Source organism: Odocoileus virginianus, chromosome 4, assembly GCF_023699985.2.
Source record: "Odocoileus virginianus isolate 20LAN1187 ecotype Illinois chromosome 4, Ovbor_1.2, whole genome shotgun sequence".
In the NCBI taxonomy this organism is placed as follows: domain Eukaryota; kingdom Metazoa; phylum Chordata; class Mammalia; order Artiodactyla; family Cervidae; genus Odocoileus; species Odocoileus virginianus.
This window is the reverse complement of record NC_069677.1, coordinates 9,139,786-9,157,921: the sequence shown is the minus strand read 5'-3', so window position 1 is coordinate 9,157,921 and position 18,136 is coordinate 9,139,786. Positions and strand designations below refer to the sequence as shown.

General features: G+C 43.7%; 1 protein-coding gene across 1 annotated transcript in view; it reads left to right on the top strand.

Annotated features, from left to right (window-relative positions):
- Positions 1-723: 723 nt before the first annotated feature.
- ILDR1 (immunoglobulin like domain containing receptor 1) overlaps positions 724-18,136 on the top strand; it is a 34,398-nt gene continuing 16,985 nt past the window's right edge. Inside the window, exons 1-3 of the mRNA XM_020887261.2 lie at positions 724-971; positions 13,681-13,851; positions 15,162-15,311. Coding sequence (XP_020742920.1) covers positions 917-971; positions 13,681-13,851; positions 15,162-15,311 — 376 coding nt within the window. The 5' untranslated portion in view covers positions 724-916. The remainder of the gene's footprint in view (positions 972-13,680; positions 13,852-15,161; positions 15,312-18,136) is intronic.

The following is an 18,136-nucleotide window of genomic DNA, read 5'->3' as shown; positions in this document are numbered from 1 at the left end:
ATCATTGTTTGGCTGCTTCCTGAAGGCAAGCTGCCTTTCTCTCTGTTTTGCTTTATCCCTACACGTGGTTTCCTACCAAGGAAGGAGAGGCTGGGATTACATCCTAAATGGCCTGATTCAAAGAGACTTAGAATCCGTGGCTGAGGTCTACAGACCTCAGGGGCTGCTGAGCTGCATGCAGGATGGCAAATAATAAAAAAGGACTATACCAATATTAATGATGCCTAACTATGGGTGGTGGGAGCAGGACTTTTTTCTTACTTCCATTAATGCATATTTTTCTAACTTTTCTCTCATGAACATCCTTTTCTTTTACAGCTTGGAAAATTAAGTCTATTTCTTTAGTTCATACCCCGCATCTTTATTTCGAGAAAATCTTGTAAACTTCCTATAAGTGTGGTTTTGGTGGGGGAAAAAAGAATTTCCCAAGCATATATGAGTGAATGGAAACACACGGCAGGAAATATTGCCTAAGAAGTTATATCCACAGAATTTTACAAACAGAGGGGGAGAAATTTGCTAGGCATAAGATTCCCCGAGAACTTCTGGAAAACAGGGTAACAGGCTTCGTAGACAAAGCGGAGAGTGGTAGGAAACGCTGTTCACTGAGGAGAATCACCTGGCAGCCTGCCTGGGGGCGGGGGCAGGTATGAAAGGGCCTCGGGCGGGGGCCGGGGGCGGAGCAGGAAGCCCCGGCGCTAGGAGCGGGAGGCGGAGCCGCGAGGAGCGCCCCAGGTGGGCAGGAGGCGGCGGTACCTGCCCGGGGCCCAGGGTCGGTCCACCGGCCGCGCTGCGCCCAGTGAGGGCAAAACGGAGGGATTCCTTGGAGAAGTGGTGCGTCGTGGCCGGGTCGCTGATGAAGAAGGACACAGTGTTCCCGCAGTCCCTGAGCTGAAAGGGGCCGGGGAGCGCCGGCATGGGCTCCGAGCTGCCCGCACCTTGGCTGCTGCTCTTCACCTGGCTCCCAACAGGTGAGCCATAGGAAAATGGGTCTTAGCCAGGCCCAAGGAGAGAGGAAGCCATTGTTGCCTGGCCTAGCAGAGTTGGCCGCAGGCGGGACAGTGGAGGCCTGGGCCGCGCTCTGGTGGCTCTTGGCACGGGCGCCGGGATGTGCGGAGACTGGATCGAGTTTCTGCCTGTGGGAACCTGTTTTCTTTTATTACCTTAGGCCTTTATGAAACAGGTGCAACTAAGGAAGAAACTCAGAGCCTCTGGCCTCCTCCTGCTCTCTAGGCACTTCTTGGTCTCTAAAACCGGATTGATAGAGGCAGAAACGCCACTCTTTCCATTCCTAATTACTTTTTCCTTTCATCTGATACTTGCCATAGGTTTTAGATACAGTGACAACCATATTGGCTCAGAAATACACTTATCTCGTTCCTGAGAAGTGTATGTATCCTCAGTATATGATGGAAAGTTTGATATGATTCAGGATCTATTAATATTTTATAGGATCACAACAGGAGGTTCTTTGCTAACCATGTTCAGTGTCACTTTTCTACTTTGTATCTGCTCTCTTCCCTAACTTTACCCCATGATCGTTGTCTCCGCATAAGTGCTCATCTATCCACCGTCTTTCATTTCCTTAACCTCCAGGCCAATCCTCTATGCTCTGAAAGCATGGTTTTGTGTGTCTCAGTGTATCAGTTGGGGGAAATGGCAGGCCGTGATCTGCATGAGTGAAATCAGGTGGGAAGAGAGAGCCTAGTGAAAGAATGTGTAGGTTCTTTCAGCCCGTTTCAATTGAGATGTAGGTGTGACCTTGCAAACCAGAGCCTGAGTTCCCTTGGAAGTTCTGCCCTGTTCTATTTCATTTTACCTTTTTTACTTCCCTTTTAGGAATAGCTACCCTCTCACCTCTTAGTTGTCAGTGGGAGGTCAGCTCAGTTTGCTCACAGACCAGTTTGAGTCTTGTATTTCTCTGCGGGAAAAGATGTAAAATGAAGGTACAGGAAGAATTCCATTTTTACAAGCTTGGGAGGACATAAAGATAGTTCAGATGTAATCAAATCTCATTCAGACAAGATTCTATAATTCTTTTTAAGCTTAATGCTGAGAATGAAAGGGAGGGAGAATTGCAAAAGGCTAGAAAACTGTTATCCCTAAGGTCTTTTGGCTTACCACATTTTCTGTAGGATGTGGGTCCTATAAATTGTCTGAAACTGAGGAAGGCGAATGTTGGACGCTCATGATACACAAGGAAATGGACTAAACTGCACTGACATGGAAGTGCCCGAAATTCTACCAGAGCAGTCACCAGCTTAGACTGTGAAAACAAATTCGTAAAAATCCCACAGTTTTGCACAGACTTCTGTCCTGTGCCTCACATGTTTGGCTCAAACTCCATAGCAGCTAGGGATTTCTGAAGCTGCTTGAGCTCTTTTTGGGAAAGCTGAAGTCTACTCTCACTGTGGCCCTGGGTACACCATCCTCAGAATTAGGACTTGTAGCCAGCAGTCATTTAGTAAGAGTAAGGCAAGAAGCCTTACAGACAAAAATCCCATTAGGGTGTAAACCTCAATCCTTAAATCACCAGCATATTTTAAAAGCTGTTCTGTTTTTGTGAGGAATATTGAACACTGAACATTTTTCAAATACAATGACCATAACCAAAGGGTATATTCTTAAAGCAAACAGTTGCTAAACGGACAAAGTCTTCAGAAAGTAGAGCTCCATGTGTTCATGAACCAGCCATGCTGTGTGAGTAGCTAGGATGCTGGGGTGGTCAAATAATACTGAGTGCCGTGTTTGCCTGGTATTCATTAAATGGAAGCCTACCTGCGTGACACGTTTTAAAACCAGAGAATGCTAAACATGGAAAAGTTCTAAGTCCAGAAGAAATATAGTTTGCATTGTGACATGTACACACATATATGAGATTTATAAAATAAGAACAAGAGGTATATATACACAAAAAAAGCAGTCACCATGTTGGATTAAAAGTATCAAGTTAACAATAAATATTGCTTTAATAACATTTAAATTCATAGAAAGTTATCCCCAAATTAGCAAGATTAAATAGAAAAATCCAGTAAGTTGATTTTTTTCAAGATCCACTGCAAACTGAGGTATGAACTTTGGAAAACCCTGCACTAGAATGTATTCATTTTGGTCTATCACCTTTTTGTCTTTTGTTTCTAAAGAAGAGGCAACCCAGCCCTCTGATTAGCATCCAAGTTTCTGCAGTTGCAAAGTGTGGGTCAGTAATGAGATTATGTCAGATGTGGGTACACTGGTTAGTCAGTGTGGCTTGGGCCTCTGACAAAGCTTCTGAGGTCAGGAAGTCCTGTGAAGTTACCATAGTCTTTTATGTTTGGAGCTGCGGCGAGATCAGAGGGTTTGTGTGTGTATAATTCTCCAAACTTTTTTCTTTAAAAAGGAAGAAATTTTTATCACACAAGTAATATTTGCTTCTTTAAACAGACTGTTAACATAAGGCTAAATTAAGTTCCTGCAGCCCTTTGCATTAATGGCTAATAGTACTTGTCACCATCATTCAACCTCAAACTTTATTCCTGGAATGAAAAGTTAGTTCAGATTCTAAAAGGTTGTGTGTCATTTGTGCTTTTGTGAATTTTTAAAAAAGATATTAGAGGGGTATTAACTTATAGATCCATGTAGCTATCAACTTGTGTTATCATTGTTTGGAAAATCAGACGCTGACTTCTAAAGAACAAGATTCTTAGCATCTAAACCAGTAGCTTTCCTTTGGTGGTGGTTGTGAAGGTTGGGATCATATTGAAGACCTAATACACCTTGTGAAGTTGCTCAGTCGTGTCTGACTCTTTGCAACCCCATGGACTACAGCCTGCCAGCCTCCTCTGTTTGTGGGGTTTTCCAGGCAAGAATACTGGAGTGGGTTGCCATTTCCTTCTCCAGGGGATCTTCCTGACCCAAGGATTGAACTGAGGTCTTCAGCACTGCAGGCAGCTTCTTTACCACCCAGGAAGCCCTAATACGCCTTGGTCCCTGATATAGTAAATAGTAAAGTGGAGCTTCTCAGGTGGTGGATAAGGGACTGCCCACTGCTCCTCTCCCTTGCGCCACCCCTCACCCCATGTGAGGCTCCCTGAATTACCTCTCAGAATGGAGTGCTCTGGGAACACAAGTAGAAATCACCCCCAGTCCCTGTCTTCTCCTTCCAGCCAATTTTACAGATGAAGAAATCTGTCCAGAGAATTCAGGCATCTAAGGTTGACACAGTGGAGTTGTTGAGGGCTGGGATGAGGATCCTGGCATCCTCACTCTTAGTCCATTGCACTTTCATCTATTTCATACCAAGGAGCAGGTTTGTTCTGTCTCATTGAATCCTGGTAGAAATGGAAATTGACTACTTCTGAGATGTCTGCATGTATGCGTGCTAAGTCACTGTAGTTGTGTCCAACTCTGTGACCCTTTGGACTGTAGCCCACCAGGCTCCTCTGTCCATGGGATTCTGTAGGCAAAATTACTGGAGTGGGTTCCCATGTCCTCCTCCAGGCGATCTTGCCAACCCCGGAATCGAACCCATGTCTCTTATGTGTCCTGCATTGGCAGGTGGTTCTTTATGACTGGCGCCACCTGGGAAGCCCCTGGGATGTCTAACCAGATGTTAATTATTAAACATCTTGCCACAATAGCAATGCAGTGGGATGAGATGGTGGGTAATTACTGTACTGTGTGCCTGGGTTTCTTTTAGCCTAATACTTTATTTCATTATTTGAAGTCCTTAGGGGAGAAATAAAATTGCCTGTTTTAAGAATTAAAAAGACTGATCATGTATTTCTCTGGTACTTATTTCTAGATCTTCCAAAATACAAATCTTAGGTGAGGTCAAGGAAAGGATTTGATACTTTCTTCATTTCCCAAACCCAGTACCATGTTCTGTTGCTTAATCCCAGCAGTTTAACCATCTCCTTACCTCTAGGCCTGATACTTCTTTGTCTAGTTCCAACCATTCTCCACACAGATGATAGGTTAACCTAACTGGGTTAATTTTTCCCACCTTCACTTTAGTGGGCTTCCCAGGTGGCACTAGTGGTAAAAAAAATCCATCTGCCAATGCACAATACATAAGAGACAAGGGCTGCATCCCTATTTCAGGAAGATCCCCTGGAGTAGGAAATGACAACCCACTCCAGTATTCTTGCCTGGAAAATTCCATGGACAGAGGAGCCTGGCGGGCTGCAGTCCACAGGGTTGCAAAGAGTCGGACATGACTGAAGCAACTTATAGCACGCATGCACCTTCACTTTAACGCTTTCAGAACCTCTACTAGATCTCTGTAGTCTGTATGAGTGGATTAAAGATCTTTGGAATTCAAGACTCACTCATTCTAGCCTCACTAATTTGGGCAGCTATGTCTCCACTGCTGAGAGCATCCTCTTGTACCCTTCCCACCCCCAACATACTCTCCTTCCTTGCTTTTTGCTTCTTCCTTGCTTTTTGTCTGGTCATATTACAAATGGTTAACTTTAATGATTTATTTTCTGTGCTTTCAGAGCACTTAAAATTTGTTCCAAGCAGTTTACCCTTTCTTGTATGAATTTATTTGCCAGATGTTTAGTGTATACCATGTGCCAGACATGCTCTCAAACAAAAGTAGACATGGCCTTGGACTCCATGGTGTTTATGGTCTGAGGGAAAAATGAGGAAATGTAGAAACACAGCTATGACAGGGACCATGAGAAAGAGATACAAGGTACAACAAGAGGTTGTAATAGATGGATTTTGCTCATTCGGGAGGCCCTCTCTGGAGAAATGATCCTTGAGTTGAGAGCTGAGGGGTAATCATCCCAGACAAATGAATAGCATGTGCAAGGCTGCTGAATAGGAGCTCAGTAAGAATGAGGGATGTCAAGAATGTCACCATGAATGAGAGGAGGAAGCCACAGGGCATGTGGTGGAAAGGAGGCAGATGTGGGTAGGACCAAATAGCGTGGTCTCATGGATCACGGTAGGAGGCTTTGTATTTATCCTGAGAGCAATGGACAGCTTTTGGAAATATTTAAAGAGAAAGAGTTGGGAGATGGACAGCAGTGTGCTATCCACATGGAGGAAAACCAGAGTGTGTGCAGGTACCAGTTAACTGAAGCAGTATCCAGGCTGGAAGTGATGGAGCTTGTGCTAGGGTGATGGTGCAAATGGAGAGAGAGTGATCCCAGAAATACTAGGGAGATAAATAAACCCAATTTGATAATAGATTTTGTATGGAGTGTGAGGGAGAAAGAGATGTCAAGGACCCTACCTAGTTTTCAGTCTTGCCCATTGACTGAGAGGGGAGATAGGGAAGAACACAAGTTTGAATAGGAAGAGGAGGATTTAGATTTGGGGCCCAATTTAGATTTTGAAACAGCCAAGAAAAGCTATGAGGAGGACTTGAGTCTGGGTGTCTGTCTTGGCTCTTATTGTAGAGTAGTAGGACTTGTTATACAAAGCTCTACCAGTTTCTAAACAATCCTATAAAGCTTAGCCATGACCAGAAGTACCTTATTTATGCTTTTACTTGTTTATTATTGACTTGCCCACCAAGAGTATAAGTTCCAAGAGTACAGGGACCTTGTTTCTCTTATCAGCTACTTTACCCCCATCATCTGGAACAGCGCATGGCTCATAGTAGGTATTCAATAAATGAGTGAGTGAGTGAGTGACCTCTGGAGGCCCAGGGCACACAGAAATTTGTCATTCTGGTGAGACTTAAATTTGCATGTGCTCTGAGATTAGCATGTGGGTACACGGTTGAATCACCGGCCTGAGCGAATGACTTTGGGAAACCCCGCGCATCTGCCTCTCAACCAGGGCTTGTTGTCCTCTACTCATAATAACTAAAGGATACCAAATTCAAACCACCTGAGAAGCTATTTTTTTTCACTTAATAGGTTATCAAAAATTTTTTTAAGATTGATATTCTCCCCTGTTGGAAAGATTGTGGTGAAACATGGGAGTGTCACGCACTGTTCATGGGAATATAAATTCCTTTACTGAATTATTTATTAAAGGCCTCATCCCCTTTGACCTAGCAATCTCACTTTGAGAAATACATCCTATAAAAAAGCACATTTGTGAAGAGATACCTAATATAACATAAAGGTATTCATTTCAATAAGTTATTTCAGCATTGTTTGTGATAATGAAAATTTAGAAACAACCTAAATGCCCGTCATTAGCAAAAGGGGTAAATTATGGTTCATCCATGTAGTGAATTTTCACGCAGTCGCTAAAAAAATTAGATCTATTTATACTGATAAAGAATATAATGCTATTTCATTAGTTTGAAAAAAAAGTTGTGAGTCAATGCATGTAATATTAATTAAAAAAAACAGTGTAGGAAAAGATGTGGAAGATAGACAGCAAATTATGGTGCTTCTGGAGACTAGAGTTCATGGTGAGCAAGGAGGAACTTTTTACTTTATATCCTTCTCTATTGTTTAAGTTTCTGATTATTTATCTTATAAATAAAAAAAGGGAACAAAAAGGGATTTCTCTACAAAATGACTGAAATAAATTTGTAAATGTCCCCTAAAGTGTTAAACTTCTGCCATTAGGAAACTTACCTAGAAGGCAAGTGGTACAGTGGAAATTGTAGGATTTGGGATTTTAGAGGTATAAGCTTAAATCTCGTCTTGCTATTTGTTAGCTGTGTGGCTTCAACCCAGTTATTTAATCTACCTGAGGATTTTCCTCATCTATCAAATTGAGATGAAAATAAGGCTGATCTCATGGGGATTTGCCAAGGTTAAATGACATACTGTATAATAAACCCTCAATACCATGCTGACCAACATCAAAATGCTCAGTAGTTACCATTTTCCTCCCCAGGGCAGCCATAGGCTTCTGCCATTCCAAGTCTAACTCTGTTAAGTGCACCCAGATCTTTAAACGTGTAACGCATAGACATAATTCCTTCTCCACCCCAACTGGTTTCTTCTCCCCTTTTCTCCTGTTCTAGTTCTCTCTGTCCCTTAATTCTTGTCCACACATTGCCAAGCCCTCTTCCTCTGGATTCTTATCCTGTTTGCACTGTTATCTAAGGAAATGTGACAAGTACTGATGGTAAATATACTTGGGGAGATAGCTTGCCCTGACATAAACTCTGATAGGATTAAATCTGTGTACTTTTTTTAACCTGCTGAGTGGAGCAGAAGTGCCTGGGTGCCTGAAAAACAGGAATCAAGACCTTCCATTGAGGCAGCAGTAGGCTACTGCCCCTTGCTGGGAAAGACTTTGCATTCTGCCCTGCCTGCTACTCCCTTCCAAGCAAGACCCTTCGTGTGAAAAGGAGGGGAAATGCCAACTAGTCCCCTGAAAATGATTTTTAGTTAAAAAAAAAAATTGTACCTAGATCCCTCTGCTGTATGGATAATAATTTCTAGAAACTTATTAAACATCTTTCCTACTCTACTACATGGGGAAAACAGGCTGAATAAATAAATGTGCAAAGAATATGCATCTATTTGGGAACACATGGCATTTAGTTGTAAAGATATTCTTCTCTCTTTGGTATATTTTCCTTCCACCTTAACACAGAATGATAGTCTCCACTCTGTGCATCAGTAAAGTCTTGGAAAGTACCTCATGGCGGGAAACCAAGAATCCCCTTCCCCTTCTCTCCTTCCCATGGGCTCCGTTATCTCATCTGAAGTCACCTTTCCACCCTTACATGACAGATCCCTCTTCCTCTTTCACAGAGGAGACCAACTGAATGGGTTTGCCAGGTAAGACACAGCCTTAAAAGCCTTTAATGCAGTAACTCGTTTTGCAAAGAGAAGGCAGTAATGACTGCTTACATTTGTATTATTTTAATTCTTTCAGAAATGCTTTTACATGCTATTCTCAGTTGATTTCAACCTCTTAAAGTGGACAGGATAAAAAACAATACAGATACTAGCTGACATTTATCAAGTGTCGATTATGTGCCAGGCTCTTTGCTAAATTTTGGACATATTTATCTCCTTTAGTCCTCACTATTCTTTATCAAACACATATTATCATCATCCTCATTTTGCATGTAAAGAAACAAGCTTAGTTTGGAAATAACTTATCAGATCTTTTACCTATTGGGGGAGTGGAGGCAGAATTTGAACCCAGAAAGTCAGTTTCCAGAATTTAAAGTTTTCAAGAGAAAATTATAGATACAACTAGGAAATTAGATGGTGATGAATTGGGAAGAAGGAGATGCCACATGATGAAGAGAATAAGAACAGAAAGAAAATCTAAGAATTTGATAACTCAATAGAACTAAGTTTAAAAGAGCAAAGATGCAACCAGGACATGTATAAACAGAACACTTATCCTTTTTAATCTCTTCATATTTTCAGCCCAGATTCTGCTGCCCTTAGTCTTTTCTTGAAAACTTTACCTGCTTGGTAGCATGCATGCCCGATGTGGTTAGCTTTACAGAGAAATTAGAAGCTGAAGGAGAAGATGGGAAGTTTCTGACTTTGAAATGGGCTGTCTTGCTACTTCCCTCGTCTTCCTCCCAATCTGGAAATTCCTCCTGCTTTTTGAGAGTCCAGTTCCTGACTTCTGCTTGGAAGGTCAGGCTTGCTTGCTTGGGAAAGATTGAGTTTTGGTGTGAGCAAGACTCCAGTTCAAATACTGAGGCTAGAGGGCTTGGCTTATTATAGTCTCTGAACTTTTGCCCACAGCTATGGCCAGGACTGACCCCATCCTAGGGGACTTTGTGAGGACTGGAGACAGTGTATGTTTATCACCTGGCACACAGTAAATGCTGAGAAGATGGGAGAAAGGTTTCCTGGTCACTCAGTACCTTTGTCCTGAGAGACGCCCTCGCTGTCTGTGTGGGGCTGGGCAAGGGGTGAAGGTCTGGGAACTGTGCCGGGTGCTGTGGGGCTAACTGACCCCTGGAGGGAGTGTGAGTGAGCGCAATATGGTCAAATACATGGCAACCTGGCATAATTCAAGGCTTGAAATTTACTTAAGGGATGAAATTAAAGAAAGGATAAAAGAGTAGCAAAGCCAGTTCTGACGTTGGTAAAGGTGAGTCATGTCACCCCACGTGTGGTTTGTCCATAATAAGGGCATTCATGGAAGAGAAGCTGAGTGAGCATTTGGTAATGAAGGTAATCACCCTTGTCCCCATTCTTCTGCCTCAGGGTGTCAGATTCAGCCATCTTCAAAGTTACCCCAGAGTAATTTCTGGCTCCAACCAAATACTTGTCTCTGACTCCCGGCACACCTGTACTATCCACCCCCCACCGCCCGCATATATTCCACCTCTATACAAATAATGTTGACTGGAGTCCTTTGAATAAACTGTCGTTTGTATCAGATTATCATTCGACAAAATCAAGAATGTGTAGTTTACTAATGACGGTATTAGAGTAACTGCTGCCTGTAGTATATTAATTATTGCCTGTATAGCTTGGCCCCATGCTCTGATTATTTGCAAGCTATTGAATACCAACATCTTCCTCTATGTAAAGAATAGCCCAATTCTGCTCAGGGCAGAATCTTGGTTCCAACTGCCTTAGAAAATGAATGACCACAGACAAGCCACTTGCCTTGTCCAGTCTCAGGTTTGCTGTGTATGCAATGGCACAGCTTGTTTCTCCCCAGGGCTCATAAAGGCAGTGAGTAGAAGGAAATATATGAAAGTGCTTTGTGAGTCTTGGATTTTGTTTAGATTGCCAATCAGTGTTTTTCTCTCTATTTCAATCAATGCATGTTACTGATCAAAATAAGCTAATGTTGACAATGCCATCCTATTTGTTGTCAGATCTTACTGCAGCTGCTTCTGCTGTTCAATTAAAGCTGTGTTGGGTAAAAGCTCCAAGGTTTAATCCAGGTCAGTTCTGGGAAAAAAGAGGTGGTGAAGGTAGAGAAGCAAAAGTAAAAAAGTCAGATTATGAAATAATCCATGTTAAGCTTCAGATACTAGTCATTAGCTCTTGATTCTTATTGGACTGACTTCCAGGAATCCTACAGCTAGTAGAGACAGCAACTATTTCCCCCCCACCCCAACACAAACTCCTCAAGGCTTATTTTCAAAATGATGTTCTTTTTCCATTTACAGCTAAATAAGGAAGTCATCCATCTTCCTAAAAACGCCACTTTCACCTTATTCTTCTTCTTCAGAAAAACCTTCAGTGTTTATCCATTAACTAGAAACAGATTCTGGAGTGCAATTTACACACCACCCCATTTGCCTACTCCCACTCCCCACCATCATCTCACCTTATTTATCATCTGTCTCCTGTAAAGCCAGAGGCCCCAGCTGGACTGGTTCCTTCAGATTCCCCAAGGAATGGCCTCTTTATGATAAGGGCCTTTGCTCACTCCTTTCTTCCACCCTGACACAATGAGTCTGTCTGCCCTCTTCCTGTTTTTACATATCATCTTAATCCTACCTTGGTTTTAGAATCTAGCTTAACTCTCTCTCCCTTCTGTGATGGTTCCCTCACCCACAGGTCTCCCCCCACACTTCTGCAGACCCTCTCTAGCATGGCTGTCACTGGCACAGCCTCATTACAGCTCAGCCCTGGAGAGGGCTCAGGTCATTTCCGGGGACCAGAATCTGTCCCAAGCAGCGCAGCATCTTGCTGTCTCTCTGTGGACATGAGAAAAGTGGATGCTGATCCTATCATAAACCATGGTGTTCTGTTTTAGGAGGGTTGTGTCTAGAAGGTGAGGCAGGACCCAGCACCATGCTCATGGCTCTGGCCATTGAGCCAGGTCCACCCAGCGGCTCTGAAAGGTGGGGGTGACTGTTTTGTTTGTGGGAGTAACTCAGTCAACATGAACACAGCTCCACTTGAGAACTGTACTGGAGAGACTTCTAACTTGAATTCCTTTCTCCATGGCCCTCAGAATAAGGGGAAAAAGGAAAAAGACTCATACACTGTCACCAACATGGCAGCATATATGCAAGCACCTCGCCAGTTACCATGGCAGGTGCCAGAAGTGTGGATTATTTCACTGCGTTCTTGCAAGGACCTGATGAGGTTAGTACTGATACAATCTCCATTCATAGCTGAGGAAACAAGCTCAGAGAGAGTAAATAACTTCTCCAATGTCCAAATGAGTAGTACAGTTTGATTTGAACCCAGCTGTATCTGAGTCCAAAGCCTGGCTTTAGTTTAGCTAGTCTATACCAGTGGTCCTCAAAGTACAGTGCCCAAAGAAGTAGTATCTCCTGGAAATTTATTAGATGTAAGTTCTTGGGTTCCACCCAAGTCCTGCTGAATTAGAAACTCTGCTGACAATTTTTTGGGCTGTCACAAGTCCTCCTGGTGATGTATGCTTAAGTTTGAGTACTATTTCTCCATATTAAACCTGCTATAAGAAGGCCCCTATAACTGGGCCTAGAATCCATGTTGAGATAGTAACATCTGAAGATGCTGGTTATGTGTGGGCCTCTGACCATGTCAAAGTCCCACCTGACATTTCTGTGCCACCTGGTTCCTCATGAACACAGACTTGGAGCTTTAAGTATATCTATAGATTTAGAAAGTAAGGGGAGAAAGTTTTTAAAAGTAAAAGAAAAATTGTTAGTTCCTTCAAATTTTTTGTGAAAAAAATTGTCAGTCTGATCATTTTTTTAAAAAATTTGTTTTGTGCTTATGTCGGATCAGTTGTACTGCCAATTTTCACTGTCATTCATTCCATCATGTATTCAACATACATTTGTTGGGTGCTGAGGGCTTCCTGGTGGCTCAGAAAGTAAAGAATCTGCCTGCAATGTGGGATTTCTGGGTTTGATCCCTGGGTTGGGCAGATCCCCTGGAGAAGGGCACCCACTCCAGTATTCTGGCCTGGAGAATTCCATGGACAGAGGAGCCTGGCAGGCTACAGTCCATGGGGTTGCAAAGAGTTGGACATGACCGAGTGACTTCACTTTTTAAGGAGGTGACAGGTGCCAGTGTGAGGCTCTTGTGTTTGAATAGTGAACCAGAAGCAAGCCCAGTAGGTCTTTTCCAAGCCTGCAGTACCCAGTCCATCCCCAAGAAGTGTGAAAAGTGCTGCCACAGAGGTAGGACAGGGCACTTTGGGAAAACAGAGGAAGCCCCTTCTTCCCGACTTGCAGTTAGAGGAGGCAAGGGTGCAGCTGAAAACCTAAGAAATAAATCTTGCTTAGCCTGGTGAAGGGACTGGCGTGGCAACTGGTGATGTGAAGGAATGCTCCAGCCAAGAGATGTACACCTGGGATGACCTGGGGAAGACATTGATCCTTGAACGAGAAAGATAGAGGCAAGTCTAGAGTGCCCAAAGCCCTCTGTCAGGGTGGGGAATGAAGGGAGATGAGAAAGACTGAAAGCAGACCTGACTGGTCTCCTAGGCTAGGGTACAGAGGTTGAACTTTATCCTTAGGGAAATGGGAAAACATTTTGAAAAGAGAAGTGACATGAAAAAATATTTACACTAGCAAAGTCTTTCTTTTATGGCCTTCTTTTAATATCGTTTCTTTATCATTGTTGGATGTGTCATCACTCTCTATGGATTGTGACCAACTTGGGAGTCATGGTTCTTCCTCTTTTTTCCTTCCATCTCCTCCAGGGTGTCTGTGCAGTATCCACCCCAACCCCACCCAGGCTGAGTAAGATGATTGCCTGTGAGCTGCTCCTAACCAGCCAGGCAGTGTGTTTGCTTATGGGCATTGCTTTTCTTGCCCCATGAATAGAAGGAAGTCACCCCTTAGAGTCCGGGTCTGCCTTCAGCATTGTCTTCTGCTCTTGGCTGCAGGCTGCATGTCCTTGCTGGTGACGGTCCAGCACACAGAGCGCTATGTTACCCTGTTTGCCTCGGTCATCCTCAAATGTGACTACACCACCTCTGCCCAGCTCCAGGATGTGGTGGTGACGTGGCGCTTCAAGTCCTTCTGCAAAGACCCCATCTTTGACTACTACTCTGCATGTGAGTGCCCTCCTCCCCACTCTTGCCCCCCACTCTCCCAAGGCCCCTCTGTGAAGTACTGCCGTTAGGGTGTAGGAATTATTTAGGATCACAAATCCTTATAGTGAGAAGAAGCCAGAAAGATTGCTTATTGCAGTTCTCTCATTTTATAGATATATAAGCTGAGGCCAAGCAGATGACATAACTTATTCAGGGTCACATACCATTAATTTATTTTAAAATTTCTGTTCCGCTTTTTCCTAAAAGGAACAAAGGCAGCTTAGACATCAAGTAAAAAGGATGCAAGTCCTGCATCCTAGTTAATGCCTGGTTGCACTCGTATCCCCCACCCCACCCACCAGTCACAGGATGAATGAGGAACAGTCATTTGTGAGGCTCCCGCCCACTGCCACATCCCCCTCTAGGACCAGCCTTCCTGTGGACAGTCATGCCTCTCTTGGTGACTGGGAGCGCACTGGCCACAGGTAGCCTGCTCATTGTTGGGCATCTCTGAGTGCTGCGCTGCTCTCCCCTACACTTAGCCAAGTCTTCCCTCTTGGTAACAACTGCCCCACTCATGTCAGTCTTGTTGTCTTGAACCTAAGTCCTTCTCTCACTGCCCACCTCTGCCTCTTTCAAGAAACAGAAGAGCCCAGACCCCCACCACCAGCCTGGCACAATTGACCTTTAGAAATTTGGAGAATAGTAGACCCTGTTCACCCTGAGCTTCCCAAGATGAGGCAGAGGAGGGGGAGGCATCAGCTTTACCATTTTTAGCCCCGACTAGTATCTTACAATATGAGCTCCAAAACCTAACTTACTGAGCCACCCACCGAGCCTCACCTTGTTCCCAGAACACCCCCTTTCTAAATTGAGGCATTGTTTCCTGGGGGCTACTTTTAAAATGCCTGCATTAAGTGGGAAGGTAGGAGGGACCAGGTAGAAGGCATTTATCATCAGCAGATTTAATAGCTCTCAAAACTGTTATTGAGAGGGCAGGTTAGATGAACCCTTTGGAAGCAGATTCTGGAGTCACTTTGAAAATTAGGTAGGGGACATTTGGATGGGAGATGGTGATGCAGTTCAGGATTTGGAAAGTTTGGCCCAATAGAGGGGTCTGGAGTCTTGCTGCTCAATGTGTGAGTAGTGGTTTCACCTGGGAGCTCCTTAGAAACGTAGACTCTCAGATCCCCATCTTTGAGAAGATGCCTAGGAGATGCAGAGACTCAGGAAACTCTGAGAACCTTCACTGCTCCAGGGACCACTGAGGGCACCTTTCTTGATGGGAATTCCCCACTGCTGTGTGACTTGCCCGTGTCTTCTTTCTCCAGCATACCAGGCGGCTTTGTCCCTGGGCCAGGACCCATCCAATGACTGTAATGACAGCCAGCGGGAGGTTCGCATCGTGGCCCAGCGGCGGGGGCAGAGTGAACCTGTGCTGGGGGTGGATTACCGGCAGCGCAAGATCACCATCCAGAATCGTGAGTTTAGAGGCAGCTGGGGACTGGGGGTGGAGAGTTGTGTAGACACCAGGCCCAGCGGGCTGAGTCATTGTGGGGATTTCCCTTTTCTTCTGTTGCTTGATGGTCTACTTGGTCACTTTCATTTTTTGAGGAAAGCGCCAAATGCACAGAATGTGCTGCTCCATCTGAAGTCACTGCCCTGGAAGTTGGGCTCAGACAAGAGGACAGCCTACAGCTTTGGCTAAAGGTCTGGGAGTGGGTGTTTTCCTTCACTGTCCTGAGATTCATGGCTAACGTGTGGCTCAGGCTCCCTTGATTCCTTCCACAAAGTGCTCTCAAGGCCTGCTCAAACCCCAGATGCCTGAGTTCCCCTCTGGCTACCCCTGTTTCCCAAATCTATGGAGTGGGGGTTTTTAAGTAGATGGCCACTTATGGGACCCTTGCCCTCCACTGGTGGAGGAAAGAGCACTGGGTGTAAAATCAAAAGACGGGGTGGTGATCCCATACTTCCACCCCCTTGCTTAGTGACCTATTCTTTTTCTCTGGTCTCTGTTATCAAATTTGAAAGATGGGCATAATGGTCTCTGTCTCCCCACACTGAAGAAAACATCAAATATGATATCTGAAAGCTATGTCTAAAGCATATGCATTCTTTGTGGGAGTACAAGGAGTAGACTCAGGTGTAGGTCCCTGTTCTGTACTCACAGGGGTTGTGAACTTGGGCAAGTCCCTTTCATGTTTTAAGCCTCAATTTCTGTAAGGTGGGACTTGCCATAGTACTTGTCTCGTGGAGAGTTGTCAGGATTAAGTGAGTTGATATGTATAAAGCACTTAGCAAACCACATAAGTGTGCAGTGAACTTTAGTTTTGACCACTCAGCACACCTGTGAATAAACTATCAGAGCCCCACATTCCTGGGGGGAATGGATTCCACATCCAATGGATTATTGGCACAGAATTCAGAGCCGATTTCAATGAGCTTTATGTATAGTGTTAAATAAATATTGACTGGTTAAAAGTGGGGGGAAAAAAAGTAGGAGAATACACCTAGCAGGCTACTCAGGGTACCCATAGCAACAATGTGAAGAAATCAGTGAATATTCTATGACTGTTTGTAGGTAGATCAACCTAGTTTAAAAATTGCTTCCAACTTTGTATATAATACTTTGGTTGCTATATGTAAATCTAATCTGTTTATATTCAACCTCTGACCTTCCCAAATCAGCCCTTGAGAGTTCAACCTTAGGGAACATCTGTCCTTTTCCAGTTTCTAGGTGCATCCTCAGAGGTTCAGGGTGACTACTTTTTCCAGAGCCCAGAAACTTAACTCTGATATGACCCCAAAGTTTAAAGTCTCCTTTACAGTTTTTGAAGGACAAAAGTCCCCATAGATGATAGTGTCTGATTTTCTATCTTTGTCTTTTTCTTTTTCTTTCTAAATGAATAACACTGTCTACTACCCCTACTCCCAACCACCTTTGGGTTAAAGTCCGCCTCCTTATTCCCATGGGAAAGTGGTATTTCACCTTGGTTTAAATTTCTATCTCCAGGATTGTTGTGACTTCTTGGAGCCCTTGTTTTCTGAAATTTTTATGCCTGTGTTTGCATCATTTGAGAAGACCCTGTCAAATCAGTTCTTGGATCATTTGAAATATTAACATATCTGAATGTCCTCATTATTCTGACATCCCTGAAATAACCTTCATCTCTAGTAAAATTGGGGGAGGTTTATAATACACATTAACCTTGGAGGGGGAATTTCCTCCAAAGCACTTTCACCATTTTTCCAAGTCTGGGGTAAGCTTGTTTCTGGGAAAGGCAGCAGGTTGGAAAATCATGAGTAGGAAAAAAAAAGCATAGGGATTGACGTAGAAAGAGAAGGAAAGAGAAGTCAAAGTTAGCTCCAGTGGTGCATGACCTTGCATGTTTGTTTCATTTCCTCAATAAATATTTCTTGACAAACAGATAAAAAAGAATAGCAACTATGACTGCCAAGTAAGCAGGAGCAAATCTATAACTAAGGTCTTTAAGAATTTGAAGGTGTCCTCTGGTACTTTGTGTGACTTGAAGTAGCTTAGACATGGGGGTTACCCTGATGTCTCTGACTGGACGTTAAGCCCTTTTAGGACAAACATAGCACAGGTCTTGTTTGATCTTCCACAGAGTCTGACATAGTGCTGGGCCCACAGAAGGTCTTTAGAGAACATTTGCATTTATTAAATGTGAACATAACCTTCATCTATTGTAATGGGGTAGATACTTCGTGCTCACAAAAACTCTTTCTTTTCTTGAGAAACACTTACTCTGAAAATATTGGCATTTCATCCTTACTTATTCCTCAAGTTCATCTCAACTGTCCCATCAAGATTCAGAAGTGTATGTTCACAGCTGGTGAGGAACCCAAGCTGTGGATTTTCCTACCCAGTTTGGAAAAGACATTAGAGCTTGGTGGTTGAGGGCACCAGCTTTGAGGCAAGACTTAAGTTTGAACCTACCTCTGTTACCTCTAGTTTCCTTTAGTCTTAGTTTCCTCATCTGATATGCAGCTAATAATCCTACCCATTGTACTAGGATTAAATTTGATTGCGAGTAAGCAAAAGCCCAAAATATTAGTGACGTAAACAATAAAAAGTTAATTTCTTCCTTGGTGGCTCAGTGGTAAAGAACCTGCCTGCTAATGTAGGAGACGCCAGAGACTCAGGTTTGGACCCTGGGGTGAGGAAGATCCCCTAGAAGAGGAAATGGAAACCCAGTCTAATATTCTTGCCTGGAAAATTCCATGGACAGAGGAGCCTGATGGGCTACAGTCTATGGGGTCACAGAGAGTCAGCAACTGAGCATAC